Below are 24502 nucleotides of genomic sequence, written 5' to 3'. Positions count from 1 at the left end.
ATAAAGGAGTCTTACTAGAGGCAGGCACTGACTGGGATGTATGCCATCTTCCTTGGGCTTGGGACACTTTCTGTCACAGTGGCCAGGTGGGTGTTTGTTCATAGCAGTGGGCAGGTCTCTCTCTTTTTTTTTTTAATTATTCTGACTAATTTCTCTGAGCAAATAAAATCAAATTATGTTTACCCGCCACCCAATCACCCATCCATCCACCTACCTATTCAACCATCCATCTATCTGTCTATCCATCCATCCATCCATCCATCCATCCATCCATCCATCCATCCATCTATCCATCTGCCCACCCACCTATCTATCCATCAACTCACCTATCCATCTATCAATTCATCATCTATCCATCCATCCTCCCATCCATCTATCCATCCACCCATCTACCTATCTATCCATCAGCTCACGTATCCATCCATCCATCCATCCATCCATCCATCCATCCATCCATCCATTCATTCATACATCCACTTATACATCTACCTATCTACCCATTTCATCCATCTACCCATCCACTCATTCATCTATCTGCTTACTTACCCACATACCCACCAACCTACTCACTAATCCATAGGCTAACCCACTTATCCATCCACTTTCCTATACACCCATTTATCTACTCATCCATCAATCCACTTACCCATCAGTACAGCTATGGACTAAGGTCCTCTCTTATGTTTCATGATAAGAGTCTATTTTATCCCTATCCTGATGTTCAGACTATGGTGTAGTTCTTGGGGCCACTTCAGACTGGTCTTTGTCCTGTGCCCCTCATTCATGGCCACTCCAGGGAATGAAGCAGTATAGTTCTTGGTCACCTGGATGCTCAGCTACACAGTTGAGGACACTGAGAATGACAGATGTCTTGTTGAGGCATCAAGTGTTCCTTCATGACTGACTCCTTCCATGAGTGTGGTCTTGCAGGAATTCGGCAACAGAACCCAGAGCTGTGATCTCAGGCCTCAACACAAATGGGGGACCCATCTTACTGGTACTCTCTGTACCTGTACCTGTCCCATGGAAGGTACCATTGCTGCTTCTCCTGTTGCTATAATGAGATAACAGGGAACAAACAATTTAAAGGGAGAAAAGGGTTGTTTGGTTTCAACTTCACGTCACAATCCATTGTTTGACATTTACAGGTTACACTCCATCATTTTGGGAAAGTTGAGGCAGGCACTTGAAGCTTCTAGTTATATTCAGAGTCAAGAGCAGACAGAGTGAATGAATGCTTGTTCAAGTTGGGTTTTCTACTCTTAGACCACTTAGGACCCAAGCTCAGGGAATGGTGCTGTCCTCTTCTAGGCTGGTTCTTCCCAAGTTAACAAACATAAACAAGACAGTCCTCCACAGACATGCTCACAGTACAGCCTGTTCTAGACAAACCTTCCTCAGGATTTTTTAAAAAAAGAATTTATGTATTTATTGTATGTAAGTACACTGTAGCTGTCTTCAGATCTCATTACAGGTGGTTGTGAGCCACCATGTGGTTGCTGGGATTTGAACTCAGGACCTCCGGAAGAGCAGTCAGTGCTATTAGCCACTGAGCCATCTCACCAGCCCCCCTTCCTCAGGATTCTTTTTTCACAGCAACTCTGTGTAGAGTCATAGACAGTTCCTAGAGGTGGAGTTGTCACTTTTGAAGCCTCTGATCCTCTTGATGACATCTCTGATCCCCTTGATGACATCTCCATCCCCACTCAATGAAAAGCCAGCACAAAAGCTGTGCACTGGGCCAACATTTCCATAGAAATGAGCTGAGGGTACTGGAACATATGAAACATGAGTCAGTTTTCTGTCACTGTGACAAAGTACCCGAGACAAGGCTTTTAAAGTAGAAAAGATTTATTCTGCTTCATTGTTTCAGGTTTTAGCTTGTGGCCCCTAAGCTCTGTGTCAAACAGTGCAGCATAGCAGAGGCATGTGGGGAAGAGAGCTGCTTGCCTGGCAGCTGGGAAACAGAGAGAGTGGTGGGGGTCAGGGGAACAGAGTCGTGGGACAATATACACACTTTAAGGACACATCCCCTTATCAGAAAGTGCATATCATGTGTTTTCTTTTGTGATTGGGTTACCTCACTCAGGTGATATCCTCCAGATTCATCCATTTGCCTAAGAATTTCATAAATTCATTGTTTTTAATTGCTGGGTAGTACTCCATTGTGTAAATGTATCACATTTTCTGTATCCATTCCTCTGTTGAGGGGCATCTGGGTTCTTTCCAGCTTCTGGCTATTATAAATAAGGCTGCTATGAAAATAGTGGAACACGTGTCCTTATTACAAGTTGGAACATCTTCTGAGTATATGCCCAGGAGAGGAATTGCTGGATCTTCTGGTAGTATTATGTCCAGTTTTCTGAGGAACCACCAGACTGATTTCCAGAGTGGTTGTACCAGTTTGCAATCCCACCAGCAATGGAGGAGTGTTCCTCTTTCTCCACATCCTCACCAGCATCTGCTGTCACCTGAATTTTTGATCTGAGCCATTCTGACTGGTGTGAGGTGGAATCTCAGGGTTGTTTTGATTTGCATTTCCCTGATGATTAAGGATGTTGAACATTTTTTCAGGTGCTTCTCAGCCATTCAGTAATCCTCAGTTGATAATTCTTTGTTTAGCTCTGTACCCCATTTTTAATGGGGTTATTTGATTTTCTGGAGTCCAGCTTCTTGAGTTCTTTGTATATATATTAGCACAGAAACTTAGAATACCCAAGATACAATTTTCAAAACACATAAAACTCAAGAAGATGAAAGACCAAAGTGTGGATACTTCATTCCTTCTTAGAACAGGGAACAAAATACCCATGGAAGGAGTTAAAAAGTTCAGAGTTGAGATGGAAGGAAGGACCATCCAGAGATTGCCCCACCCAGGGATCCATCCCATAAATAACCACCAAACCCAGACACTATTGCATATGCCAGCAAAATTTTGCTGACTGGACCCTGATATAGCTGTCTCTTGTGAGGCTATGCCAGTACCTGGCAAATACAGAAGTGGATGCTCACAGTCATCTATTGGATGGAACACAGAGTCCCCAAAGAAGGAGCTAGAGAAAGTACTCAAGGAGCTGAAAGGGTTTGCAGCCCTATAGGCGTAACAACAGTATGAACTAACCAGTACCCCCAGAGCTTGTGTCTCTAGTTGCATATGTAGCAGAGGATGGCCTAGTTGGCCATCAATGGGAGGAGAGGCCCTTGGTCTTGCGAAGATTATATGACCCAGTACAGGGGAATGCCAGGGCCAGGAGGTGGGAGTGGATGGGTTGGGGAGTAGGACTGGGAGAGGGTATAGGGGACTTTCAGGATAGCATTTGAAATGTAAAGGAAGAAAATATCTAATAATAACAACAACAACAACAACAACAACAACAACAACAAAAGGACACCATTGGGTCTGTTTCCTCTGTCGAGGTCCCAGTTCCTAGCAGGCCGTTCCACTGTGAACTCATCAGTGGATTAATACACCAGTGGAACAAGTGTGGATTTTATCCTGCAACCTCTCAGCGGGGCTGCCGGGTCAAGTCTTCAGCACAGGAGCCTTTGGATACTTCCTCTTGGAACTGTAATAAACCCCACCTCCAAAGCAGACTTTATCAGCTTAGTATGGAAGGCTTCAGGGGAAGGGAAGTGAAGGTGACCTCGGGAGTTGGGGAAGAGCTTGATGGTGTGAATATTGAGGACCAAAGCTCCCCGCTCTGCAATACTGCTGCACAGTAGACTGTTTAAAAAACAGTCATTTCAGTGAGTCAGATTTCAGGGGTGCTGTGTAGAATTGTTAGTTACAAGCTAATTTTATTGGAGACACCTCAAAACTATGATCTCTTGTTTTTTACAATAGATAGATCATGCCTTTGGCCAGAGACCTTTCTTGGTTCTTGATGATAAAACCATTTTACAGGAAAAGGCCCACCTGGAAGCATGATCGAGGCACACCCCAAAGTGGCTTTAAGTAATTATGATGCAGGTTAATAAGAGCCAAACACATCCTTGTTTAAGTCTGATCTGAAATTCATTTAATGAAATGTATACTCAGTAGTCAAGATGAGCAGGGCCCTGGCCACCTATGAGGTTCAGCAATGGTCAGGAATGATGTAATCTTCTAATGATGTCACTGCCACAGTGCCCGTGGGTGCAGCAGAGGGCAGCCAGTGAAGACCAAAGCATTCCTGTAGAACTCTGCACAGGGGGAATAAAAGGCAGTCAAGATGACCTTGAACTTCTGGTCTTTGTGTCTCCACTGGCCAGTGTTGGGATTTATAGGCCTGCACTACCATACCCAGCATGTTGTAGATTATCCAAGAAGAATCTAACATAGGGTTCAGGGATGTTTGTAGCCAATGGCTAGTGTCTTCCTGAATTAGCTAATAGGGGTATCTGCAGTGATAGAAACCTGTCCCCACAAGAGTGGCTTGGGAATGTTTAGCTTGAGCTTTGAACTGGAACATGGGCCAGAAGCTGCGTGAGAGCTGACCTGTGTTTCCCCTGGATACAGTGGAGAATGCAAAAGCAAGGAGGAAGGGCTCCATTAGTTCCCATGCCTTCCTGTTCAAGTGGCGCGCTAGCAACCACTGCCCTAGTTAGCATTTCATTGTTGCTCAGCACGATCCCCATTAGCCACAGGATGCCAAGGAGACTCGGGGTTCTGAAATATCAACCATCTCCAAATGGAATATATGAAGAGACTCCCATCCTGGATGCCCACCTCTCCCATGCTGCTTTAGTCACAGCAGCTTTGTCTGCCAAATCCAGCATCATTTGCTCAGCCAAGATCCAGGCTAAATGGGTGATGTGGGCTTTAGGTCAGGTGCCTCCATTGATGGGTTTTCCTTGGAGGCACATTTTATAAGATGGCACTCTGTGGAAAAGATTGACTCATGAGTGTGCACCTTAACTAGTTACAGGGTCACTTTTCTGACTGACAGTGTCCACAGAATTCTTTGACATATGCTACAAGCCATTGTCAAATCAGCCATTTGTCAGTTTGAACGGAGGACTCCTGAGAATTCCCCCCATACCCCATTTTCAAATAGGACTGTGGTATGGCACAGAAAGTGTCCCTTGTTCTGAGAGCCCTGAGTTGTACCACCCTCAAATAAACACTCAGGTTGGTGGGTCTTGCCTGGTATGGCATCCAGCAGTGTGGTTATAGCCAGCATCAAAACTTAGCATCTCTCTCCTTATGTCCAGCACTGCCATTTTGTACCAACAGCCATTCTCTGTTGGCAAATAATCACTGCCTTAGGACTGGGAAAGGATGGAAGGCTTTGCTGACCTACTGTGTGAAGGCTGCCATGACAGGTACCAACATGTTACCTCAGGCATTCCCATGATGCCCTGCAAGAGGTCTGAAGTCCACCTTCCTTTTCCTGTCTTCATGCAGAATGCACAGGAACACTTGTACCAGGTAGATGGAAAAGACGACGGTAGGCATGAGTCAGGTCAGGTGGGCGTGTGAGCTGTCCCTAGCCTTGCTCATGGGAGGGCCTGGGCTAGCACATACAGAATGGTACAGATTATGCACTGTCTGTAGTGTGCAAGCTGCCCTGAGAGCTAGACCAAGAAGTGTGTGCACAGGCTTATCTTCTCCACTTCCACCCCTCTGGGTGGGTGGGTGGTGGAGGAGGGCAGGGTCAGGTTGGGTCTTTCTTCTAAGAATTGTCCCTCCCTGCGAAAACTGGGGGCCAAAGAAAGGAAACATGCTTCCAGCCACACGTATTGCCAGAGGACCTCTCTCTCCTTGGCTGATTTTATGAGCAAAAGCAGAGTGAGGTTCGGGCCACTGGACGCCAAAGCCATCAGTGTGTGTTGTCCCATTGGTTGGTCCTCCAGACTGTAATGAAGGGCTTTCTGTCAACTTCAAGGTACCTGCCAGTCTGAGAGGGTCACTAGCCTAAGGCAGGTTCCTTGTAATGGGACATGAAGCATGGGTTTCCTGCGGTCAGCAGTGAGTTTTCACCAAGTACTCAGCTTGAAAAGATCTGGACACTGAGTTTGAAGCTCTGCTTTTGGGAGTACATTTAACTGCATTTACTGAGAGCGATAGGTTCAAGTGCTGGACAAGGCCTTGGTCCTCAGCCAGCCCACAGCTTGATTCAAAACAGAGCTGTGAGGCCACTCTGGTCCCAGATGAGGGTATGATGGTGCAGTTCATGCAGAGAAAGAAGCTGAGAGAGGAAACCTCAGCTCCTAGGTACCATCTACATGCAGGTTAGTGCGAGTGGTGGATGTATCCCTTGCATGTGACCTGAATCCTGTCAGGGCCTGGGTTCTAAGTCCTGTATGTGCTCTTGGCACAGGGTAGGTTGGAGTCTTCTGGGAGCCCAGGAGCCCATCCCTTCCAAGAGAGATCAGCTCTGTAAGGTAGTTCTTATTAGTCAGTGTGGGGTGGGCCATACCTCAGACTGCAGTGACTTATTGAATAAAGCACAGTGTGTCTCGATCATTCAGGCTGGTGTGAGTGGGTGGCACCCTAGGCACCAAGGTGGCCTGCCGTGGGTGCTTGGTGACCTAGGCCATGCTGTCTTGCTCTTGGCCTCCTCAGCATCTAGCTTCTCAGGACTGCCATGTAGGGGACCAGGAGGCTGATGTTTTTCTTCCATACAGGGTTGGGGTGCTGCTTCTCAGCCCTTGAGTGAGGCTGTGTGTGAGGCCTTTCCTTCCTTCTCTCAGAGGTTAGGAGGCGGGGTGACTAGCACCCAGGTCTCTCTCATCCTTATCCTCGCCTCTTCTGGTCAGTCTCAGTGTGTTCCTGATCTTAGCCACCAGGCCAGTCTGGCCCTATAGGCCTCACAGTGCTGTGTTTTAGGCTTGTTTCTCGTCCTCATCACGTCCCATTGATGGGACTGTGGGCTGCACTTCATCTCTCTTTTATCAGTTCCTGGGTGGTAGTGGGGAGAGAAGCCCACACGTGAAGAAGCTTCCGAGGTGTTTAAGACAGTGCCCAGAGAGCGGGTGGTGCAGGACTGCACAGGCTCCGCTTCGATTTGTAGTTGACTTGGATGATGCTGAGCATGATGGGTAGTACATTCTTATGCAAACGTCTCCCTCATTCAAAGAGACTGGGACTTCTGCTGGACCTCATAGCTGAGTTAATAATACACCTTGAGATCACTTAAGACTCCTTTCCTGCTGTGTGCTCAGCCTTTAAGAGAGCAGCGTAACAACCAATGTTGCTTGCTTCGGATTTCCCATGCAATCAACCTTTACACCTGGTCTAATGCGTGCCTTTTATCTTAGGTTATGTATTGTTGCGTGCCCTGACTCAGAGCGCCGTATGTATATATTGAGGCAGTCATTTACTGAAAACATCCAACAAGTCAACAGCAAGCCTTTCTAACAAATGCATGCCTTAAGTGTTGAAAGCAGCCTGGATATGACTCGATGACTTGTTCGTACTGCTCTTGGTTATCTGAGCGAGTTAGGGTCAGCTGGAGTCAATGACTTCTGTTATAAAACTCTGTTGAAGATTTCTATGAAGTATCCCTCACTCCTCCCCATATGATGCTTTCTGCGCTATTCAATAGATACAGAGCAAAGACCTTTAGGGACACAGGCAAATGGCACAGATCAGACTCACACAAATAAATCAGAAAACACAAATCCAGATGACAGATGCCTGGGATGAAGTGAGAATTCAAACTTGACTCATCTGAGGGAACTGCAGGCTTTTCTTGCCTTAACGTGGCATTGACTTGTTTTGTTGATTCTAAAGTTATCGTGAATGCTTCTAACTCATGAACGCCTTTGTGTGGAGAAGGTGACAAAAGGCTGTGTCGAGCCCCAGCCTGGGAAGGACCTCCCTCCCCTTCCTGGCCTCCTGGGTTGGGATGTTTATTCTGCTACCTGGTCTGATCCTGTGGGAGCTCTTCCTTCCCTTCAGCGCATCTTGTTTCCTGGTCAGCAGTTTCTTATATGTGGTCCAGAGTGGGTGTCCTGACAGCAAGTGCCTGTGCTCTGTTCACAATGATAGGTGCGTGAAGCTGCTGAGTCTCCCCACCAGCCTGAGGCCCCAGAAGGTGAAAAGCTTGCTGGGCCAGAGCATGTCCACCAAGAGCCCCTTCATCTATTCGCCAATCATCGCACACAACCGTGGAGAAGAACGCAACAAAAAAATAGGTGGGCCACAGTCTGCTTCTAACCGGTTTTCCTGTGTGTGCAGACAGTTGTATGCTCTTGTGTGTGTTTATACTCTCCTGGAAACTTATTTCACGTGTTACCTTAAGCTGGCAGTTGCTCATTGATCTAATTTTTAGGAACGTATTTAATGGAAGATGAGTCATAGATGATCTAGAAGCCGTAAAGACCTGAGGTATCACATGTTAGAGATAGGGGACACGTATGTGTGTTTGTTTACTGGTTACTATCACATGGTCCAGTCGCAGGGGCTCCACACTGGTCCTTGTCACTCCCTCCAAAGGTCACAGTCATCCAGTGGTAACTAAAGTTGAACCTGTAGGCATACTCACTCCATGTCTAAGCCATTGTGATATTAGTGCGTTAAGCTCTTTGTTCTGCAATAGACTTTGTGTTGGATGGATCTGCTCCAGTGTAGGCTGTTATAATTATTGTGACCACCTTAAGGAGGCTAGGTAAGGCTGTGATATTTGATAGGTGGAACATGTGCAATGTGCTTATATTTTCTTGAATTGGGGTCTTACCATGTAGCCTAGGCTTGTCTCAAATTCATTATGTAGTCTAGGCTAGCCTTGGACTCTAGCTCTCTCTGCCTCTTTTGAGCCAGTATTATAGGCATGCCTCAACATTCCTGGCTAGTTAAATGTTTTTGTTTGTTTGTTTTAGGGTATTTTCAACTGTTGGGTACTTTTTTTTTTTTCTGAGACAGGGTTTCTCGACTGGCCTCGAATGCCTGCCTCTGCCTCTCGAGTGCTGAGATTAAAGGAGTGTGCCACCACGCCTGGCTTATTGGGTACTTTATATATGAGAACAATTCTCTACTACCAACACATTTTCCTGTCTAGTTTGTGTAGGTAAGATCAGGGTAAGTTGCAAGTAAGGTGTTGAAAGTTGTAGGGCTGTTAAAAGCTGTTCCTGGTATTACCCAGGAATCCTAGAGCAGAGCCCATAGACTCTGGGAAGCTGAGGCAGGCATAGAGTGACCTTGTTTTGAGATAGCAGGGTAGCCTGCCCTGGTTTGGCTCTGCATGTTCTATAAGTGTTCACAGAGGAAATGAGAGAGGAGCAGGAGGAGCTGGTGTGTCCACCTAGCATTCATAAAGCTGGGGTTGGATCCCAAGCATGGATTGTACTGCGTGGTCATCCGCATTGGTAACTTCAGATCTTGGGAGGAGGGCATAGGTGGACCAGAAGTTTGAAGCCTTCCTTGGCTACATAGTGAGTTGGAGGCTAGCCTGGGCTGTGTAAGAGCTTGTCTCATAGAGAGTGTGAGAGCAATTAAGAAGGAAGTAAAGAGAGCTATGGGCTAATGTTTCAAGAGAAGGCAGCTGATACTGAGTGCTGGCGAATTCCTGTGAATGTGTGTTGAGTCTTTGAAATTCCATCTTGGTCTTTGGTTTTGAAAGTCAGCGCCAAGCCAGGCATGGTGGCACATGCCTTTGGTTCCAGCATGTGGGAGGCAGAGGTAAGCAGATTTCTTTTTCTTCTTTTTTTTTTAAATTTTATTATTATTATTATTATTATTTTGGTTTTGTCAAGACAGGGTTTCTCTGTGTAGCCCTGGCTGTCCTGGAACTCACTCTGTAGACCAGGCTGGCCTCAAACTCAGAAATCTGCCTGCCTCTGCCTTCCAAGTGCTGGGATTAAAGGTGTGTGCCACCACCATCAGCTCATGGCAGATTTCTGAGTTTAAGGCCAGCCTGGTCTACAAAGCAAGTCTCAGGATATCTAGGACTCCACAGTGAACAGCCTCCCCCCAGAGAAAGTCAGCTCCTGACATAGGTCCCTTACCACTGCTCCTTTGCTCCGGAGAGCTTATGGTGGTGACAGGAAGTGTTCAATTAGGTGTACTTGATAACAAGGGAGGGCAGATGGCTTTTCCCACTCAGCATGCACTGTAAGGAGGAAGAGAGAGGCAGTTGTCCCTTTGCAATGCATTGGGCCCGAGAGCAGCCTCTGATGACAGTGGCTCCCTCCATCTCATTGGAGGCACAGGATGACATCCTCCTGCACTGGCTCACTGACTTCTCCATTGCCCCATGTAGCCAGACTACTTAAAAACAAGACCTTGTCTCAAAACAAACAAAAATTCTAGGAGACTCTAAATCCTGCCATGCTCCACCTTGGTATCTGGACAGTGGTCTCTCTGTAGAGTGCAGAGCTCATGAAACAGCCACACGGGCCCACAGACAGACACAGAGGTAGACAAGGAGTTGGACAGTGTTCTCAGGACCCCTCCCTTCAACCCTCAAGGACATCTCTAAGATCCACTACCACTCTGATGCTACAGTAACTCCTAGTACTTAAAAACATTTGGAATTTAAACCAAAGATTCCTAGTCTTCAGGCCTCCAGTGTGGACTCAGTAATCAGTCTCGTTCCAGTAAGGGCATTAGAAGCTATAGAATAGAAGCTACATTTTCCACTCAAAAATGTACATTTGGAGTTGAAACATAGCTTGTTTGTTAGAGCACTTGCTTGGCATCCAGGAGAAGGGTTCACTCTCCTGTGCCTGAAAACATGGACGCTGGCACATGTGGCCTACAGCTGTGCAAACTGCTGGAGTTGGTCAGCCTGTCTCGTCTCCCGGCACTCTAACACAACATTGTTATCTACAAAGTTCACCCTTGAGAGCCTCCCAGTTGAGTTCCCCATTCCAAACAAAGAAAGCAAAGCAAAACAAACCAAAACAAGAATCCAAGCCAAATCAAACCAAACCAAACCAACCAACCAACCAAAAATCTCCTAATATTTTAAGTAAGTTTATGATGCTGTGTTGGGCTGCACATGGTTTGGACAAGCCTGCTGGCTAAACAGTGTTTGCCTCAGTCTCTTCTGCAGATATAGACTATTTTCATAAAAGGAAGCTTCAACAACTTTTTATGGCTGAATTGGGGAAAGTGCAGCTGAACCAGCTTCATTGATGTCCAACCTAGGTAGCCAGTGGAGGTGTGCCCTGTGCCGAGAAGCACCATGCTTGCTTAATGCTCTCTTTCTGTCACCAGATTCTTACTCATCTGAGTAAATGGTCCCACATTTCATCTGATCCAGCACTACCCCAGCTTCCATAATTCCCCTCTGACATTTTATCTAGACAATGCCTTTCCTAACCAGTTCTTAAAGGAAAGAAAGCTTACCACTGATCCAGATGGCACCCACAAAGGGCAGTCTAGAGGAAGTTGGACAGCCAGGGTGCAGGGCTGGAGCACAATAGGGTGCAGAATCTCCTGGCTTCTTTGTTTTAAGACAGGATCTTTTGTCTTGATGCCCCTGCTTCAACCTCCTTGAGGAACAACATTCCAGACCAAAGCCACCACACCTTCTTGGGAATGATGTCATTTGCACTAGGACTTCATGTCTTTGTAAGGTCTTGTGCTGATATCAATCACTGCCCCAGGGGCAAAGTAGTGGCCTGGACAGGCCAGGGCTGTCAGGGGTCATTCTGGGTGCTACTGTAGCCTGGCCCTGAAGCTCTTACTTCCTATTAGGTGACTTCGGGTACTGATAGTACCACCCTGGGCTCCAGTTGTATCATCTGTGGAGTGGGACTTTAGAACCTGACTCAGGGTTGTTCTAGATCAAGTGAGAGAATATTTCTCAGTGGTGGCTATTCAGAGACCTTTGGGGCAGTTGTGCATGCCCCAAAGCAGGTTGTTGCAATAAATCAGGAGTATGTCTAACCAGGTTTTAGGGGACATAGAGAAGTCATGCTCTGGGCCTCTTGCAAGAGGCCCCTGTACCTGCCCAGAGAAGCACTGGTCACCACCATAGCCATCATCACTGGTCTGCTATGTTTCCTAGCTGCAGAGGGAACTCAGTGTGAACTGCTCATGCCAAGGCAAGTGTGTGGCCCATTACTATGCTCCCCAGATAAACAGACACAGCAACAAACCGAGAAGAGCAATGGTACCAACTCACCTTGGAGATCTTCTCTATGTGTTTTGTAGATTTCCAGTGGGTTCAAGGAGATGTGTGTGAAGTTCAGCTGATGGTCTACAACCCAATGCCATTTGAGCTCCGTGTGGAAAACATGGTACGTGCAACCAGACATTTGACCTAAATCTATTATCACTGAGTAGTGCTTAATGTCGGGCATATACATCCACTGACATCCACTTGATTTTATTTCTGGTTAGGTGAGGTCTCTGGATATCCTGTGTGCAGAGGCTGTGCTTTGTCATTTTAGTATCTTTGCTTGGCACTCATTTACAAGTAAGCCTTCAGTTTAAGGTACACATTGATCTTAATTGATTGAATATAGATTTGAAATAGTCATCTGGAGGTCAGGGCTCAAGGTTTAGTACAGGCTGTGGTTTAGTAAGAAAAGAAATTTTGCACTGCATGGCTCTGACCCCACCCTCTTGATGATCACTATGTAGTCAGTCATGCTCCTCAGAACAGCTCACCAACTTGTGTGGTGAGGGAAGGAGATGTATATAACCTCATCACATGGGACAGGCTAGGCCTGTTCTATGGATCCTTCTTTAGGGCTTTCCCTCTCATGTGTGCACAGGGATATGTGCAGTGTGCATGTGGAGGGCCCAGCTTGGTGGTGAGGCTCTTCCCCATTGCTCTTTCACCTCAATTTTGTTTCTATTTGGTTTTTAGAGACATGGTTTCTTTGTGTAGCCCTGGCTGTCCTGGAACTCATTCTATAGAACAGGGTGGCCTTGAACTCAGAGATCCACCTGTCTCTGCCCCCTGAGTGCTGGGATTAAAGGTGTGTGCCACCACTGCCCGGCAACCTTAATTCTTTGAGGCAGGATCTCCTCATCAAATCCAGAGCTTGCCAATGTCTAACTAGCCATCTTGCTCCAAGGATCCCTTTCTGAGGCTGGAGTTAAACGTTAGCTTTCACATTCACCTGGTATGGTGTGGGTTCTGGGGCCCAAACTCTGGACCTCTTTCTTGCTTGATAAACTTACTCATTGCTGGGCTATCTGCCCTGCCCTCTGTGAGAATCTATTGCTGCTGTCCAAGGGCTGCTGTTGCCTCTCCACATCTATCTATTTATCTTTCTCTCCCCCCACCCCTTTCTTTTTGTCTTTTAGACAAAGGCTCACTATGTAACTGGCTGGGCTTGAACTCACAGCACTCTACCTGCCTGTGCCTCCCAAGTGCTGGGATTCAAGAAATGTTTAGTATGCCTGGCTTATTTAAAAAAACAAGTCTTTAAAAAATTGCTTTCATTATTTTCATGATAAGCACATTAAAAATATATGCTTATTGTAAAATATTAAGAGTAAAAAATCTATAACTCAAAACTCTACTTGGAGATAGCCCACCACTTGGTGTCAGAAACTGAAAATATTTATTTATGAATCATTTTAGGCATAAACTCTAATATATTCACTACCTACTCTGAGGGTGTATTAGCAACTGCCATTTGGCTTTAGTTAGCTTGAACATAAGTTAAGTGTCCATGTGTTTTGCTTAGGGACAACAGCCATATAGTTGGCTTTTCTTCTACTCTTACCCATGACGTCTATCCACACCACACGTACATCATTGGATGCTACCAGAGTGCTTTGGCTTCTGGTATTCTCTGAAGACAGAGCTGGGGAAGGGTGTGTAAGTGTGGGCATACATGCACATGCTTTCTTTTCTCTGTGCACCGTGTGTGTACACATAAACTCCTGTGGTTCACACTTCTGCTATCCCAGCCTGTTCCCCCAGGGTCCCTCCCTGCACCCCTACTTTTGATGCTGGCATACTTCCTTCTGTTGTGAGTAGTGCTCACGAGTCTGTGCACCCACCCACTCCTGGTCAGTGTATCCAAGGTGAGTTCCTCCCATTTTGACCACTGTCCTGCGGAGAACCATCCGCTTGGGAGAATCTCGGAATTCTTTCTCTGTTGAGGTCCTCTTTGTTTTGGTCGTGTTCAGTATCTGCCATGGAATCTTGCACAACATTTTGGAATTTACTCCAAGATGTTTATGGTCTTGTTAATGCTATTTCCTTCTTTTCCCTTTCCAGTTTTTGTGTTTTGTTTTATTTTTGATAGCTCACAACAATGCCTGTGCTGTTTAAACTTCCTCTGGCCTTTGCCTCTTTGCTGACCATACTTGCTTATTCAGGGTTCAACATGGATTCCAGGGGGTGGTAATGGTCATGACTTTGCCTTTGCGAACAGATGTCCCTTTGGCACTGACTGGAATCTCCTTTAGGGCTGCTGTCTCTGCACTATGGCCTGTCACGGGGCAGCTTCTTGAGGCTGGGGACTCGTGTGGTTCACTAGCAAGCTCAGAGCCTGCTCTTCAGTGAGACAAACAAATAATTCACAGATGCCCCGGTGTGAAATCAGCTTCTACACTCTTTTCCTTTTGTGTGTGAAACACAATATTTGTTGACTTTTCTTTGGGTCTGCCTTCTCATTTGACAAAACAGCAAAGCAAAGGAATCAGATGATGATACTGGCTCCCAGTGCCCAGATCGTACCTGTCTCCCTTGATGTTCTCTGAGGGGTTTTGAAATGCTGCTGGACTTTTCGTTCCCATGGTTTCTGCAGTGCATGCCACAGTGTTTGTTAGTGGGTGGCCATCCAGCATGGGTCAGGGCTGTGCTTCCTCACCATGCTCCTTCACTTCCTGCAGGGGCTTCTCACCAGTGGAGTGGAGTTCGAGTCTCTTCCTGCAGCGCTTTCCCTCCCTGCAGAATCTGGTTTGTACCCGGTGACGCTGGTCGGAGTCCCACAGACTACAGGAATGATCACTGTGAATGGTAAGGAGACTTCCTCCGTGGTTTCTGCATCACTGATGCAGATCACCAGAGCTGGTCACCTGACCCAGATCCTAACCAGCTAAATGATAATGACATTATAGCATTCATTTCCAAAGTGAAATGATGCGAAAAAGTTGGTTTTGCTATGTGCCAGGTACCCGATGTGCTGCTGTGGGGAGCAGAGTCAGTCCTGTGCCTTGGCTTGTCTGGTTTCCCTTGCCGCATCTTTGCTTTTCTCCTTTGGGACAACATGGACTCAGCTTCTTTCAGTGCGACCACATCCTCTCCAGAGCCACTGTGCCCCTTTAGAGCTCTGTATGTCCCTGCAGCCTCCACCATCCACCTCTGCCGTGGTTTCTTGATGCCTTACATTGTCTATTCAGCTCTTGACGCTTATCAGAACTCTTGTCACCAGGGTCTAGAGCAGTTCTTTTCTGGCTGAAGCTGGGCCCATTGTTTAGTCTTTTCCTGATCTTGTACAGAGGTCAGCTTTGGCATGGTGCCTCCTCCCTGGTCTTGTTCAGTCTCAGTTTCTGCATGCTGTATTCCTGAAGCCCTGCCCTGTAGGGCTTCTCAGTTCCCTGGCTTCCTCCCTTCATTATCATCTTCCCTGCCCTCCCCTGGCCCTGACTCTGATCTTCCTTTCTTCTCAGTGTTCGTGACTGTGTGCGTGTGCATGGGATGAGTAGCACAGATGCCATGGGATGCATGGGGAGCTGAGATGACAGGTCTCTCCTGCTGACTTTATGTGTGTTCTAGATTAAACTCAGGCTCCAGGCTTGCATGGGAAGCACCTTTACCTACCAAGCCATTTCCCTGGACCCCGTCCCTGGAGTCTTCATCTCTACCTTTCTTATTTCCTCCCATTCTTCTTGCTTCACGACCCTTCCAAGCCTAGGGACCTCTTCTTGCCTTTAGTCCTGCCATGCATGCTTCTGGTGTTCCTTAGGGACACCCCTGCTGCTTGCCATCTCCTTGGAGGTCCTGTGAACTCTTCCTATACACCATGTCACACCAGGACACCACCCCCCACCTCTCCTCCCGAAAACAGCCTTTCTCCTAGAGGCTCCCATCCCAGTGAAGTGTCTTTGTACACCATTACCCTAACCAGCTCCCAGACATCATTGTTAATACTGTACCATAGAGGCTCGCTCGCTCTCTCTCCCTCCCTCCCTCCCTCCCTGTCTCTGTCTCTGTCTCTGTCTCTGTCTCTGACTCTGTCTCTCTCTCTCTCTCTCTCTCTCTCTCTCTCTCTCTCGCTATTTTATTGGGTTCTTATTCCTACCACCCTTCTCTACCCCAATCCTTTCCAACCCTCCAATCTAGGTATAGGCAAGAAATGTCAGAGGAGTAGGGGATGCAGACCTCTTTAGACACTCCCTGCTGATTAGAGGTGTCAGGTTTTTTGGGCAGGTCTAATTCTTATCTTCAGGATATCCAGTCTCCTCTTCTCCTTTCCTTGCTCAGAACCACTTGGCAAACGACAACAACAGCAACCAGAAGCAGCAGGGGAAGCAGCAGGAAGCACAGGCCCTCTTGGGGGCTCTCCCATTTATATCCTCTCTAGACACCCCAAAATTCCAAACATAAGCTGACTGCAGCTGGCAAAACTCATGCCCCTCCTAGAGCACGAGACAGTCATAGTGGCTGCAGGCAATCTGAAGCAGCCCTGTATCTCACACCTGGCATTAAAACAATAACATATTCACATAACATAACTGGGTTTTTAAAGAAACCGAAATTCTCACTACAATATGAGACTCACTATTTCCTGTCGTGTATGTGGTTGGTCTCATGTCATGGCTCTCTTGCAGGGTTTATCACAGAGCATAAGGACTGGCCTTTTCTGTCTTCAGCCTACTTGCTGATGGCCCACCTCCCATATTGAGGCCCTTATCAGCTCTTATCAGTCTTGTTTCAAGGCATATTCCTGAGCCTGGAGCACCTCCACCCCCTATCCTTATCTTCCCTCTAGAAAAGACTTGGATGTTACAGGGTTCCTGATGGTACCTGTAGTACACTTGTTATCTGAACCTTATATGGATTTGTTTTTGAGGCATCTGAGCCTCAACCAGTTCTCTGGGAAAACGTTCTTCCTTAGCCTGTCATCCTGGTTTGGTCCCCATGATGTTCCCATGACACTCAGTATATCTTAGTTTCCATGGCACCAGGGGTGGCTTCTCTCTTTGCCTTGGCAGCCTTAACTATTGCTCAGTAGCATATATTGTCTGGGAAAGATGTTGCCTGCTGGACAGTTAGCTGTATCTCAGCAAGTGCTGGAATGGATTGAGATGGGTGTGTGAGAACTAGGGATGCTGGGGACCAAGCAGGGAGGTGGACAGTGGAGACCTGCCTTAGCCATGTCTCTGATCTTATAAGGTCCACCAGGAGTGGGCAGTTGGAAGCAGGATGGAACCAATGTATAGATGGGTTCCAGGCAGAGAGAGCAGCTTCTCCGGTCTGAGACAGCAGCTTCTCCGGTCTGAGTCTGGGCATATCTGGGGGTGGGGTGGTTAGATAGAGGTAGTCAGGGTGGGGGTAGGTAGTAAGGGGGCTGAAAGGAGATGGGCGTCATGGAGGCCTTGTGAATCATCCTGCAGCTCACCTACTACTGTCTAGTGTAGCTTTGGCGTTAGCTGCTGTATTTGTACAGAGGGCAAACTCGTCAGACAGGCTTCCAAGCCACCTGAGCACAGTCTGTGGGGTAGATCTTAAAAGACCTAGCATCTGTCCTCAGGGACCAGGTGGGGAAGACACGGGTAGAGTTGTGAATAGAGTAAGGCACGAATGGGTGGTCCAGGGACAAGACAAGCTAGTGTAACTCAGTGAGTGTGAGAGCCTGGGAGCAGGCCCTCCAGGGGTTATCCTTGGGTCAGTGCCTACTTTTGGTGAGCCTTAGCTGCCTGGGTAGCTTATATCATCGTCACTTGCACTGAACACTGTCCCCAGACTAGAGTTTATGTGGCTATGCTTTTAGCACTGGCTATGTCTTAAACAAAGGAAAATGACTGATTGTATTTAAGAATTATAAAGTAATGAGCACTTAATAGACAAAATCATATCAGGTTCTATACAGAGGAAAGCATGAACGTATTAGTGCACATGGGAGCTCCTGGGAAGAAACTAAACACCACAGGAAGACTTTGAGGGGCTCTGAGTGGGAAGGAAGCAAGTGGCTACTGTGTCAGGGGGCTTTTCTGTCAGAGATTGGTGTGGTTGCTATGTCAGGGACGGGTGTGGCAGCTGTGGGATGGGTATGGCTTCAGTGTCAGGGAGGGGTGTGGCTGCTGTGTCAGGGAGAGATTTGGCTGCTGTGTCTGGGAAGGATGCAGCTGCTGGATCAGAGGGAGTGTGTGGGTCTCCTGTGATAGAGTGTATGTAGTTGTTGTACTAAAGAGGGGTGTGGCTGTGCCTGGGAGTGGGTGTGGCTGTGGTAGAGAGTGGGCGTGGCTGTGCAAGGGGTGGGCGTGGCTGCGGCAGCTGGAATGAGATGCCTAGAGTTGCTCCACCCACAGAAAGAATGATGCTGACAGGGAAGGAGACTCTCCTTCTTAGGGAATAACTTTCTTGTCCCTCTGGGATGTAATATACAAGTTACCAATCTAGGCTTCTAGCCACTGGCCATCATTTACATTTGTTACAAAGCAAGTACTGTTTACAGAATCATCTTTTGAGATTTCAAAAGCCATTTTAAAGCTTTACGTAAACAACTTCAATTGCTTATCTTCTTTCGAGGGCCCTGTGCTGATCTTAAATTGTGGTCCTCGCACTCATGTGGTCGAGTTGCCGCATCATGAAGCAGCTATAATGGCAATAATTGGCTCTTGAACCTTCATCTCTCAACAGAAGGTCCTAAAGTAGCTTTCAAACGCTCATTAAGTCACATTATGCCTCGGAAAGGATATTAACTATCACTATCGTGTTAGAGATGCGAAACCTGAAAGGCGCATTAGCAAAGAGCAGAGATAGTAACTGCTGAGCCGTGAGGATTGCGAGTACTCTACAAGGACCCTTTGTCCAGGTCTGCCCAACCTTGGGAAACAGGGCACAGTGTCCTCTGCTTCATTTTGTCCAAGGACAGCCAGGGTCTTTGGGGTACAGGGAGCAGTAGGAGGACACGGGTAAGGAAGTAGGGGGATTAGTGCTTTTTCTGTGGCCTCAGTAGGGGCCAAGCCTTGTCAGGAGGTGTGAGACCCTCTACTGTGTTATAGGTTACCATACCACAGTCTTTGGGGTCTTCAGCGACTGCCTTCTGGACAACCTTCCGGGACTGAAGACGGGTGGCTCCACCGTGGAAGTCATCCCTGCCTTGCCAAGACTGCAGATCAGCACATCGCTGCCCAGGTAGGGGGCCTGAGGGCACTGGGGCCTGTGGCTGGAAAAAGGCAACCTTAGAACACTCTTAGGCCATACATTTCTTCACAATAGCACAAACGGTTAGGGTTCATCTGACTTGGGTAAGGCGGAAAACAGCAGAGGGACCTGAGAGTTAACATGTTCTCTAAAAATATATAAGAGCCCAGTTGAAGCCTTTCTCAGCAGAGCAAAGGTACAATTAGCCTTTAGAATTAGAATCACAAAACCCAGCTTAGGTTTTATGGTGTTTTAGGTGTAAGAAAAGCTCTTGGGGCCCAGAGAGATGGCTCAGCAGCACAAGCGTGAGGACCTAAGGTTGGATCCCCAGCACTGATGTAAAAAGCCAGGCCTGGTGGCACATGCCTGTAACACCAGACGGGGATAGAGGATCCTGGGTGTTCAGTTGTCAACCTGGCTGAAATGGCAACTTCCATGGTCACTGAGAGCCCTACCAAAAAAAAAAAAGAAGTGTACTGCTATAGAGGAAGTCATCTGATGTTGACCTCTGACCTACACACACACACACACACACACACACACACACACACACACACACACACGGGTGGGGGCAGTGGATTGGAGATTATGGCTTTAAAACATGGTTTTCTTTCTTTCTTTCTTTTTCTCTTTCTCTTCCTTCCTTTCTTTCTTCCTTTCTTTCTCTCTTCCTCTCTTTCTCTCTTTCTTCTTTTTTCCCTTTCTTTCTCTCTTCCTCTCTTTCTCTCTTTCTTTTAAAAGTATTTCTCTTTTGTTTGTTTTTAGCATTATACGGAAGCATAAAAGGGAACAAGCCTGGGTGGCCAGAGCAGGGTGCCTTGCCGTGGCTCAGCCAGCCTGATTTTTAAAAACCTCATTCTTGGGTTGGCTGAGGTAGCTTCTGCTTATTTTGTAGCCACACATGTAACAAAAGCTTTTTCACACATTGAAAATTCTTTTTAAAAATGTAATTTAAAATTTTAAGTTAAAATCTTACATCATCTCTCCCCTTCCCTCTCCTCTCTCCAGTTCCTCCTATGTCCCAGTCCTTCATGGCTTTTTTTTTTTTTTTAGTTGTTATTGTTATATAGATGAATAAATATATAAACACAATCTTCTGAGTCCATTTAGTAGTTTATACGTATCTGCCTTTTGGGTTGATTACTTGGCATTGGGTAACCAATTAGGGGGCTTCTCCCTTGGAGGGATGAATCGTCCCTGTCTCAGCTGTCAGTAGGTGCTCAGAACTCTTCACAACTCATCATCTAGCAGCGGGGCCCAGTGATGTCCCCTGACCCTGCGCTGCTGTGTCAGCTAGCATCATTTCTCAGGTCTTGTTTAGGCAGTGATGTCACAGTGTCATATCTGGATGATACAATCTCACAGCCAACTTCTTGGTCCTGAGGCTCTTGTGATATTTACACCCCATCTTCTGAGGCATTTCATGAGTTCTAGGACAAGGGTTGTGTTGTAGATGTATCAGTTGGGGCCAGGCACCCCACAACCAGCTGTTCTCTGTGTTTTTTTTTTTTTTTTTAACCTGTTGTGACTTTCTGTGAAGATCTTCATGTGCTGTAAAACAGTTTCTTTGATGAGGGGTGGGAGTGACCCTTACCAGGCTGGATCAGAGCACAGGATCAGAAAATGTCATTTTAAATGATTCAAAAATGTACGTCTCACATGCTCCTCAGAAGGGCACAGCCGCTCGCCTGTTGACTCATGATGAATATCCACTATTGTAAAATGCATCTCATGATTTTCCCAACCGTTTGATGGCCCCTTTGCCCTTGTCCAGCAGTGTTCTTGGTGACAGGGCTATAACAGTGAACGTGGCTGCCCTGGCCTCATGCTTGTCAAATGGGATAGAATGGCAGGCAGCCTTCCTGCCTGCCCGACCATGCACAGCTACGAGATGGTCAAGGGAGGAGGCAGAATCTGTGGGTCTCAGGGGCAGTGTGTGTGTGTGTGTGTGTGTGTGTGTGTGTGTGTGTGTGTGTACAGCTGGCTAAGAAGGGAGTGTAGGCAGGAGGGAGGGGCTCGTGACTGGGGCATAAAGCAAAATAGAAAAGGATAACTCAGTAGGGACCTTGGGTCTGATTGCAAGAGTTGCACGTCCCACATTTTTAGAGGAAGACAGGCTCTTGACCTTGGGTTAGGATCCATAAGATAAAACCTTGATAACTGGGACCTCATCGCAGTAAAAAACGGTTGTGTGTCCAAAGATGCCATTAGGAAAATGAAAAGGCAACCCACAAGCTGAGAGGAAGAACTTGCCGAGCACATATGTGATAGAGTGCTGTCTATAGAGAGAACTTAAAAACTCAGTGAAAAGAAGACAAACAACCTAATTTAAAAAATCGGCAAACGATCTCAGTAAGTCTTTCAGCCTGAAAGATGCGCAGAGAACATAAGCAGCCGGGAAGGTTACAGAGCCATTAGTCTCCCTGGGGCTGACACCCCCACCCCAAGACGGCAGCTCACATCCACCGGGGAGGCTGTGATCAGAAGGCAGACACGGGCTAGGCTGGGAAGGGGTTGCAGGAGCGAGAGCTCTCATGCACTGCTGATGGAAATGTAAAATGCTGTGCCATCGGGAAGTCTTTTAAAAGATCAAACATCAGTTTAATGACCCAGCCGTTACCCTCTGGGGAATGGACCTAAGATGAGAGAGACCATGTACACTGTTGCCAAAACTTGTACCTGATAGTTAAATAGTGGCCAGGACCCATATGCCCATCAGCTAACGAAGGCACAAAAGGAGGCACACTTGAACACCGGATCCCTGATCGCTCTGTGGTGAAGACACCTTAGCCCCTGATACTGCTTTGCCACAGATGGACCTCAGAAACACTATGCTGAGGGAAAGAAGCCACAGTGTGTGACTCTTCTGTAAACTGTTTGAAAGAGGCACTCAGGCCCATGGAGAGAAGCTGCCAGTGGCAGCAGGGGTGGGTGTAGAGTTTGCTCTTACATAGTATATCAAGGTTTATCTTTAAGAAAAATAGAGATATTTAAAATGGGGTCTCAGCAGAGACAGTGTACCTCTGTAAGTTTCCTATACTGTATAGGTAAAACGCAGATGAACAGCAGTGTACAGTTACACTTGGTTCTTGGTTCGGTACGCCAGGCATATTGTTTCGGTTTGGCCACAGTGAAGGATGGACACCCCACCCAGCTCAGCACATGCAGCCCCAGGAAGGTGTTTTGTCTTTGTTCCCTGTGGGTGCTCCCAGCAGACAGCTCCAAGGCATGGCCTCAGTCCCAACTGTTCTTTGTCCCCTGACCATTTAACATTTAACATTTCTCTCTGAGCCACAGAGACCAGTGGAAAAGGAGACAGACACTTAAAGGCCCTCAGTGTCCAGTCCAGGAGAAGGATGGGGGGTGGTCCCAAGGGAAAGCAATTGTACTGGCTGGTTTTGTGTGTCGGCTTGACACAGCTGGAGTTATCACAGAGAAAGGAGCTTCAGTTGAGGAAATGCCTCCATGAGATCCAACTGTAAGGCATTTTCTCAATTAGTGATCAAGGGGGAAAGGCCCCTTGTGGGTGGGACCATCCCTGGGCTGGTAGTCTTGGGTTCTATAAGAGAGCAGGCTGAGCAAGCCAGGGGAAGCAAACCAGTAAGTAACATTCCTCCATGGCCTCTGCATCAGCTCCTGCTTTCTTACCTGCTTGAGTTCCAGTCCTGACTTCCTTTGGTGATGAACAGCAATGTGGAAGTGTAAGCTGAATAAACCCTTTCCTCCCCAGCTTGCTTCTTGGTCATGATGTTTGTGCAGGAATAGAAATCCTGACTAAGACCAAAGGGCTGTTATCAGGAAGGAAGAGCCTGCTGGGGAAAGGCCCCGTGTCCCCTGCCCACTAGTCTGGTCATCTCAACTCCTTACCTCTGCAGTCACACAAGGAGGGAAGGACTTGCTACCACAGGTGTCCCTCCTGCCATCTCAGGATCAACCTCAGCTTTCCCTACCTTTACAGTAGCTCCCAGAGTTGGCACCTGCCTCACCTTTCTTGCATTCATATCCTGTGCTGCTTCAATAGAGCACATAGACACACTCTGGTGTCTCAGCTCCTGGTGGGATGACCTGGATCGCCTGTTCTTAGGAAGCCAGGAGCCAAGAGCTGAGAAAGGGATCTGTCTACGGATTGGGGGGTTTTAGCCTTTAGAGAAAGGGTATGGATGCGGGGAGCGATTCCCATTGGAATGACTTGGAGTTAACAGGTTTATTTATTTTTTTTAAAGAGTATAATCTGTAACTTTTTCTGAGGTGAGATACTGCATTAAAAAGTGATTATTCAAGAGGGTGTTGACTGTAACAAGTAAACATAAGAGAGGCTTCACTCACGGAATTCATGTAGACTTGTTGACATTCACCGTGCGCTCTCCTCCTGTGTGATAGAGATGCCCTTGAACCTTGGCCTCACCCCACGTTTTGTGTGTTTGTGACACCTGAGCCCCAAATTCTGTGTGTAAAGCCAGGGCATGTAAGCTGCTAGTGCAGTGTGTTCCTGTGGGAATGGTCCCAGCGCACTGCCAGTGTCTTCCTTTCTTCCTCCCTTACTCCTTGCTGTGCCATTTCTGTGGTTTCAGGTCTGCACGCTCACTGCAACCTTCTGCTGGTGATGAGATCGCCACCAACGTGTCTGTTCAGCTGTACAACGGAGAAACCCAGCAGCTGGTCGTTACCTTGGAGAACATTGGACTGGAGCCTCTGGAGCAGCTGGAGGTCACCTCAAAGCTTCTCACCACCAAGGGTAGGTGGCATGAGGACTGACTGTGTGCTGTGCAGCAGAGGACACCCTGTAGAGAGCTGACGCTGGTTACCCAAAGTGAAACGAGTCACCAGGAAATCGAATGACTCTTTCCATAGTGTCCAAGTCCTCACTTGATTTGTCGTCTTCTTTTTGTAAAACTCACTGAGTCTAATCTGTTCTGTCTGTATATTCTGGGATATATGGACACCGCCTGGAGAATGGCCAGCCTACAAGGGGCATCAAATACTCAAAGAGAGCAGGGCCCCGGGGCACCTTCTCTCAGCAGCTATAGGTCGCCAGTATCTCCTCACAGCGGGTGGGGCTTCATGTCCACTTCCCCTCTCCATGCTGGGCTTTTGTTTGGTTTGGACTCTCATAGGTCTTCTACATGCTGTCACAATCACTTTGAATTCCTGTGTGCCAAAAGCAGTTTTCTTTTTTTTTTTAATTTTTAATATTTTTTATTACGTATTTTCCTCAATTACATTTCCAATGCTATCCCAAAAGTCCCCCATACCCCCTCCCCCCCACTTCCCTACCCACCCATTCCCATTCT

General features: G+C 47.2%; 1 protein-coding gene across 3 annotated transcripts in view; it reads left to right on the top strand.

Annotated features, from left to right (window-relative positions):
- Trappc9 (trafficking protein particle complex 9) overlaps positions 1-24502 on the top strand; it is a 481588-nt gene that overhangs the window by 99366 nt on the left and 357720 nt on the right. For all 3 annotated transcript variants that reach the window (XM_029469729.1, XM_021182812.2, XM_029469728.1), the window contains 5 exons: positions 7976-8121; positions 12086-12171; positions 14732-14858; positions 19070-19202; positions 23783-23946. In XM_029469729.1, coding sequence (XP_029325589.1) covers positions 7976-8121; positions 12086-12171; positions 14732-14858; positions 19070-19202; positions 23783-23946 — 656 coding nt within the window. The remainder of the gene's footprint in view (positions 1-7975; positions 8122-12085; positions 12172-14731; positions 14859-19069; positions 19203-23782; positions 23947-24502) is intronic.

The sequence above is a fragment of the Mus caroli genome, chromosome 15 (genome assembly GCF_900094665.2).
Source record: "Mus caroli chromosome 15, CAROLI_EIJ_v1.1, whole genome shotgun sequence".
In the NCBI taxonomy this organism is placed as follows: Eukaryota; Metazoa; Chordata; class Mammalia; order Rodentia; family Muridae; genus Mus; species Mus caroli.
Note: the sequence above shows the minus strand (reverse complement) of the source record. Positions and strands in the feature narration are given on the sequence as shown.